Below are 7,983 nucleotides of genomic sequence, written 5' to 3'. Positions count from 1 at the left end.
ATTATTTCTGCAACCAAGGCGCCGCACTAAAGCGGACTTATTTGCAAAATCTTCTGGAGATTAAAGGATGAGCACCAAAAAACAAAGCGAGAGATACACCACCAAATTGCTAGCAGCCAACCCAACTTCCAATCAGAGCTGCTGCAATTTTTAAGGGAGTCCAAAGAGTAACGTTTATTGTACATATATGGATTGCTTTATTATAGCCAATAACATAGCCAATTTAATAATTTACAATTGTTTACATTGCCCCAATTGAAGTGTGGGAATCGAGGTTTCACATCTGTCAAAAACTTCCACCACTCCCCCGGGATGTGCTCAGTGTTCAGTGTAAGGGTTGCATTTGAAAACTATCAACCAAACATCGCATAGAAACCTGCGGTTAATAGCCTTTCCAACACAACACATCTAAAGGGAACGGTGGGATTTTTTGACAGATGCGAAACCTATAACAGAACAGCCGGATCGGAGCAACACTTCTGCTGATTTTAAACAGTCGGTGGAAAGGATTATATAAGCCATTACAAAATTGCCTAAGCCGTACGAAAAAAACAAATTTTTAAAACATTGTTATCTTTCTGTACATACACTGTACACACATACCTTAGTGCTTTTGTTGTTGTATTTTTGTTCATTTTGTCACAAAAAATGTATACTTTTTCGCATTTAATATCTTTTATTCGTCTATGTGAATTATTCTGAGTTGCATGTGAAAACCATCGGCTAAATATCGCATAGAGCTAACCGGTCAAACTTCGGAATGGCCTAACCTTACGGACCATTCCAGAAATGGATGGTGGATGGTCGCCTGTGGGAATAAGCTATAAATAACATCCCATATGGATCGTGGAATAATTAGGAAACGTAAATACAAACGTTACAAAAGATGGTGCAGGGGTATTAAATATTAGAGGGGCTAAAAAACTTGTACCGCTTCAGTTTTAACTTTTCACCGCTGCCTTCCTTCATGTTCTTCTTCTTCCTGTTAATGTTTGTGCTATTGGGTACATTTTAGGTATTTAGGAATATTTTTTACTGCCACTGCGGTTTCTGCCGTAACATTCCCTCTTTCACAAACTTCGTCGCTTGTCGTGATGTGTGCCAAGCTTCTGGTTACGTCTTGGTCCATGGTTCGATTCGTTGTCTTCACTTCTAACTTGGCTTAACTATTGGCTGACTTAGCAGTCTAGATGCAGTGCGGTTCACCGCGCTGCGACCGATCCCGTCCTTGGCTACTTGAAGGTAACTGCACCTTGAGGCTTGTTTCGTCTGCTAGAACCACGACGTCTCCGAGTTGGATGGGGTTAGTTGGAGGTCCATGCCACTTGGTTCGTGGCGTAAGGCACGGTAGGTATTCCTTCAGCCATCGTTTTCTGAAGCTGTCCACGATCTGCCCTGCAATGCGAAAACTCTTACCAAGCATAACTCTTATTGCGCTGCTGTCGCCCTTTGTATTCGGCTAGTATAGATTTCACCGATCTAATCATCCTTTCCCACGCACCTCTCATATGGGGTCCTCCTGGGGGTATGAAGGATCATTCTATTTGAGGGTACTTGGTTTCCAGTTCGTTCGGTAGGACTCTTTCGATTTCTTCTCGTAGTAATCGGCTGGCTCCTCGGAAGTTTGTCCCTTTGTCTGACACGATTCTCTTAGGGACTCCTCGACGGGCTACGAACATTTCAAATGTGAGCATGAATGCGTCTGTTGACTGGGAGTTTGTCAGTTCGATGTGTACTGCTCGCACGGTGAGGCACGTGAATAGTACCCCCCATTGTTGCTCGCGTCATCTTCCTACGTTTACTTCCAGTGGTCCAAATTAGTCGATACCTCTGTTTGTGAATGGCAATTCGTTGATTGCCAGCCTCTCTGGTGGTAGCTTCCCATCTCCGGTGCCTCTGGAAGCCCTCCTTTATTGCGACATCTTTGGCAGGTTTTCGCTATGTCGCGAACTCCTGCTCGCAGTCCTGATATGTGGTACAATTGTCTCATCTCGTTGTCGACGATCTCAGTAAGCTGATGCTGAAACTTCCGATGAAAATAATCAATAATAAGATTAGTGACGTTATGACCGCCGGGTAGAATTACAGGCCGTTTCAGGTTCCTTGTTGTGCCGATCGACTTATCTATGCGGCCGCGTATTCTCGGCACACCTGTTTCATCGAGATACGCGATAATTTGTAGATCAAACTATTCTTACTCACGATGCTTCCTTGTCGTAGAAGAGCCATTTCTTCAGAGTAAGCCTCTTCTTGGACCATCCGGTATATAACGATGTTGACATCTTCCATGTTGCAAAAGATTACTCGAGTTGAGCTGTGCAGTTGGCTAGTATTCTTCTTCATCAAATAGGAACCGGAGGACCGGGGAACCATCTCGCGTCTGGTTGGAAACTCGATTCTTTGGTGCACTTTGCTCCATCATCTGCTACGTTCAGAGCGGATGGAACCCATGTCCACTCTGATAAGTCCGAGTTTTCCAGGATCTCTCGTTTTCGGAGCGCAACGAGCTGATGGTACTTTCGAGCGTCTGAACATATCCAATACCGCACGTCTTGTCGCGGATAAATTTTATACGGGGTATTTTACCCATAAGACGCAGTTGTGTGAGCTCATGTTGGCGTTGACTGCTATAGTGCCACAGCTCTGTTTCGGGAGCACCTCCTTCTTTCTCATCTGTGCGGCCCAGCCAATATACATTAATATGGGAGAAGTCGCTTGAAATCTTCACACGGGTAACATGCAGGCCTAGTCCTACAATCGATTGGACTGCCGCTCCAGTGGATAACATGTCTGTGATTTTTGTCATGAACAACTTGTTTAACACGGATATACGACGGGTGTTGTGCTTTTTGGTATACGGAGAAAACTTTCCAAGTGAAGAGCCTTGAAATACAAATCTCGGTTGCTGAATACCGCTACAGCTGACAGCATTATTATTCTCCAAGGGATACCCCAGCTCTTCTTACTGCCCGTCAAGCGATTTCCAAAAAGTTTTTCAAGAATTTTTCTCTGGCGTATCACATTATCGGAGTGCGTGTAGGTGACTTTAGTTCGCATACACGGACGTTGAATCTGAGTTAAGATGGCATTTTGTGGCGGCAAATAAAATGCAACCCTTCAAAACAATGATACAAAATAGTTCGCTCTTAGACATATTTCAAATCGTTCAAGACTAAAACGACTAAAAAAAAAAAATAAAGCAAACACGATACAAAATGGAGGAACCCGAAATTGGTGGTTGTCGGGTCAAGCAGCTTAAATATTTTAAATTATTGCCAGTGGTGCGGCCCAAAGGAAATGCATTTTGGTGTTGTCGTTTCCATTGCCCCCACTGCAAAGATCATTTGCTACCGCATATGCGCATGCAGCGGAATTCTTTCGTCTCCTTATATCGCAATCTCTCGAACTCGGTTTAACAGCGTCCCCGAGCAGCTCTAACGCTCTCGGGCTATCCTACGCTCTCGCTCGCGTCTAAGCTTGCTGCATAGGACCCGGCAATTTGGCCCGTCAGCCCTTGCATGGGCAGTCTTGAGCTAATCGTTGCAGCTATTGGAGTAACATCCTTGCATCAATCGTTCGACCCATATGTACATACGCGATAAGTTGGCTTACATGTGCAAATAAATTGTGAATTTTATAAGCCCTCTCGACTTTCATTAAATTAAATATTGCAACAGTTATTAAAAACGCTTAATAGCTTAACATTTGGTGACCCCGACGTGATTGTGCAATAAACAATCCATCAGTGCAATCACAAACTAATATAGCATTCAAAGGTCTAAACTAATTGCCATCTCAACCAGTGTCATCGACCACATAAGTTATCCATACATATATACACCGGCCTCCCCTGCATATTCTGTAGTGCACGTAGCTGTTGGCTTGCGCTTCTCTTTTCGGTCATCTTCTCGCAAGAAACGTTTCTTACACCGGCCGCCTTTGTATATACGGTTGGTACATGGCTGTTCGCTTGGACTTTTCTATGGCAAGCTATGCGCTGAGCAATCAGGTGGGCAGAAGTAGAAAGCATAATAATTCTAGGTCCACATTGGTTACAACGAACCAAACCGTAGCACGCTGCGCGCTGTGCAACGATGGTGCTCACGAGGTCCAGCCCTGTCAGAAGTTTAAGGCGCTGTCCCCCACAAATCGCCATAAAGAAGCCAAGCGGCTTTCGTTGTGTATAAATTGTCTCAGAACAGGGCATCGATTACTTCAGTGCACGTCGAGCAACTGTCGTACCTGCAAAGGTAGACACCATACCCTCCTTCATTTTGGTAGCCCTGAAGATACCGCAGTCCAAGGGAAATCAGCGCCGTATACTCCATCTCAGTCTGCGCTGTCTGAGTCTACGCCGTCTGAGCATACCACTGAGCCCTCTACTTCAGCGGCTACCTCGTCTGCCCTTATTGCCCAAGACCTCAGGAATGGTGTTGTTCTACTTGCCACGGCCACGGTCTTGGTCAAAAATCGTTCCGGAGTTTTAGTTCCCTGCCGAGCGTTGCTGGATTCCGGCTCCCAGTTGCATCTAATAACTTCTCGTTTCGCGAATCAGCTTCAGCTTCGAAAAATGAAATCATCGACGGCAGTCTCGGGAATAGGCGACTCTAGCTTCGTCACGGATGGATTTTCGGTCAACGTTAGCCTGCACTCTCGCTCATCGGATTACTCAACTCTCATCACTGCCATTGTAGCCTCTAGCATAACCGATCGACAGCCAAGCTTTGGAATTGACACTCAAAACTGGGACATTCCATCGAACATACCATTAGCAGATCCGGAGTTTCATAGGCCGCAGCGCGTCGATCTGTTAATTGGCGCAAGCCTGTTTTACGAACTCCTTTGTGCTGGTCAGGTCAAACTACTGCCAGGATTGCCTTCAATTCAGAAAACGCGCTTGGGATGGGTCGTGTCTGGAGGTTGTTCTCGTTTAAAAGGTTCTTCTTTGATGGTCTCTCGCGCTCGGGCCGTAGCAGCTGAGGATAATAGTTCAGAGGATCGGCTTGAGGTGCTTCTTCGGAGGTTTTGAGAGGTAGAAAATTGCATCGAACCAATAGTAAAGTCTACCAAAGAAGAGCTAGATTGTGAAGCACACTTTGTTCGCGATTATTGTGTTCGTCTGCCAGCTAAATATAATTTGGATCTCCTGGGAGAATCTTACAATCAAGCGCTTCGTAGATTCCTGACCCTTGAGAGAAAGTTAGATCGTCGCCCTGATGTTAAATCTCCGTATGCAGCATTCATAAAGGAATACCTTGATTTGGGCCATATGTCTCAGGTTCCTACCCAGTCAATCAGCAACTGCCGATATTTTTTGCCTCACCATTGCGTCATGAAGGAAGATAGTTTTACGACCAAGCTTCGCGTCGTTTTTGATGGATCCGCTTCAACCTCATCTGGATATTCCCTGAACGACGTTTTAACGGCTGGTCCCGTAATCCAACCCAAACTGTTTCATATTCTTGCTCGATTTCGGTCATACGCCGTTGCGATTACGGGAGATATCTGTAAGATGTATCGATGTGTAAGAGTCTCGACCGAGGATAGCAACTTGCAGTGTATTCTGTGGAGAAACTCCAGGGAAGAAGACTTGCGTGTGTTTCAATTGGACACTGGGACGAAGCCTGCCTCCTATTTATCTGTGCGAGCGATGCATCAGTTGGCAATAGACGAGCAGATGGCGTTTCCAGTTGGAGCTGAAATCCGTGACTTCTACGTGGATGACTTGATATCTGAAGCCAGCTCTCAGGAAGAGGATATCCGAATTCGGGAGCAAACTACTGGAATTTTGGACGATGGACGATGGCAGCCATGTGACTAAAACCTTAGGACTTGCGTGGGATCCGGTTTCTGATCTACTATTATTTTCGTTCTCGGCCCTTCAATCTTCTTTGAGTTCCTGCAGGCGCTCTGTTTTGTCATCCATAGCGCGATTCTACGATCCTCTCGGACTAGCTGGTCCCGTAATTACTAAATCCAAAATCTTTCTCCAGCGTTTGTGCCAAGAGAAGTTGTCCTGGGATGAAGCCTTCCAGTCGCACTGAACACCGAGTGGCAGGAAATATGCACCAGTTTTGGTCAGTTTTGGTCGTCGACTTGAATTTCCTCGGCTTGTACTCCTTCCAGACTCTACGCTGGAAATTCACGGATTTTGCGATGCCAGCATCGAGGCTTATGGTGCATGCATTTATGTCGTGTCCAAGGGTCAGCATTCCAGCAGTCACTTACTTTGTGCCAAATCTCGTGTGGCTCCTTTGAAGACACTTACAGTACCAAAGTTGGAGCTTTGTGGAGCGGAGTTGCTGGCTAGGCTCATATCTGAGATAGCTGGAATGAATGTCTTCAAGGGACGGTGTTACTGTTGGTGTGATTCTGCCGTTGGGCTCTCTTGGATTCAGGACGAGCCGTCAAGATTTAATATATTTGTTGCAAATAGAGTATCAACGATTCAGGAAATGACCGAAAAAATGGAATGGCGCTATGTTCCCACAGCTTTAAACCCAGCCGACATTCTGTCTCGAGGGGCTCATCCGACTGAGCTGAATGAGTCACCTCTTTGGGCTCATGGTCCTCCATTTCTTTGCGGCTCCTCAGATGACTGGCCACCCACTGTGCTACCTGATAAGCCAGCCCTTGAACTTCGTCGGAAGGCTCTTCTGGTTAAATCGCCCTACATGGAAATTATTGCTGATTCCAAGTATGCGAATTCATTTGCTTCTTTGCAACGCGTTTTCGGATACATTCACAAGTTTTGCAACCGATTTCGGCGCCCCGGACTCACTGTCTCAGTCATTGAACATGGAACCCAGGTATTGCTACGACTAGTCCAGCGTACTCAGCTATGGGAGGACATGAAGTCACTGCGGGCAAGGGGAGCAGTCTCCTCATCGAGCTCAATTGCATCGTTATCGCCATTCATGGATCAGTTTGGACTTCTCAGGGTAGATGGTCGACTGAAAAACTCTTCGTTGGATTTTGATGGCCGTCATCCAATCATCTTGCCCAGCAGCCATCCACTGATTCTTGCAATAATCTCCCATTTTCATGAGCGGAATCTGCACGCTGGTCCTCGAGCTTTGCTTGGACTAATTCAATCCCAATATTGGCCTATTGGGGGGAGGAAGACGGTAAACAAGCCAGTAAACAAGTGCGTAAGATGTTTTCGACTGAAGCCCAGGGTATTGGAGCATATTATGGCGGATCTTCCAAAGGAGCGGCTCGATGGTTCTCATGCCTTTGAGATCACAGGCGTGGACTTTTGTGGGCCGTTTTTCTACAAACCGGAGGAACGCAACAAGGCTCCAATCAAGTGCTACGTCTGCGTCTTCATTTGTTTCGCTACCAAGGCTGTTCATCTGGAGCTTATAAAGGACTTATCCACAGTTGCTTTTCTACATGGAGTAAAGCGCTTCATATGTACCATACGAAAGCCGCGGCAAATTTGGTCAGACAACGTAACAAATTTTGTCGGCGCTAAGAATGAGCTGATGGAATTAAAGCGCCTGGTCCTCAGCGATGACCATCAGAAGGCGCTGCTGGATTTTTGCTTGGTCGAAGCTATGGACTGGCATTTCATTCCTCCGCGCTCCCCTCATTTTGGTGGTCTATGGGAGGCTGCAGTGAAGACGGCCAAGTACCACTTCTACCGTGCGATAGGCAACTCGGTGCTTGGATTTGACGAGCTGCGGATGCTGTTGTGCCACATTACGGCAGTAATTAATTCAAGACCTCTAGTTTCAATTTCAGAGAGCCCTGCCGATCTAGATGTTCTAACTCCAGCGCATTTCCCGGTGGAAGGAGGAGTACATAACGTCACTGCAGCAGCGCTCAAAGTGGCGGACTGCGAAGCCTAGTTTAGCAGTCGCAGATTTGGTTCTTGTCAAGGATGAGAATCTTCCTCCCATGAAGTGGCCACTGGCCAGAGTGGTCGAGCTTTTGCCTGGACGAGATGGCGTTTCCCGAGTTGCTGTGCTGAAGACGTCA

At 46.3% G+C, this 7,983-nt stretch overlaps 1 protein-coding gene across 1 annotated transcript; it reads right to left on the bottom strand.

The window, feature by feature from the left end:
- Positions 1-656: 656 nt before the first annotated feature.
- LOC117186462 lies at positions 657-2,891 on the bottom strand. The gene is made up of 2 exons (XM_033387326.1): positions 2,203-2,891; positions 657-2,026 (listed from the first exon to the last, which is right to left on the bottom strand). Exons 1-2 carry the CDS (start codon positions 2,371-2,373, stop codon positions 1,799-1,801), a joined length of 399 nt encoding a protein of 132 aa, XP_033243217.1. The 5' UTR covers positions 2,374-2,891; the 3' UTR covers positions 657-1,798.
- Positions 2,892-7,983: the final 5,092 nt, after the last annotated feature.

The sequence above is a fragment of the Drosophila miranda genome, chromosome XR, assembly GCF_003369915.1.
Source record: "Drosophila miranda strain MSH22 chromosome XR, D.miranda_PacBio2.1, whole genome shotgun sequence".
NCBI classification, from domain to species: Eukaryota; Metazoa; Arthropoda; class Insecta; order Diptera; family Drosophilidae; genus Drosophila; species Drosophila miranda.
The sequence above is the reverse complement of the archived record's forward strand: the minus strand, read 5'-3'. Positions and strand labels throughout refer to the sequence as shown.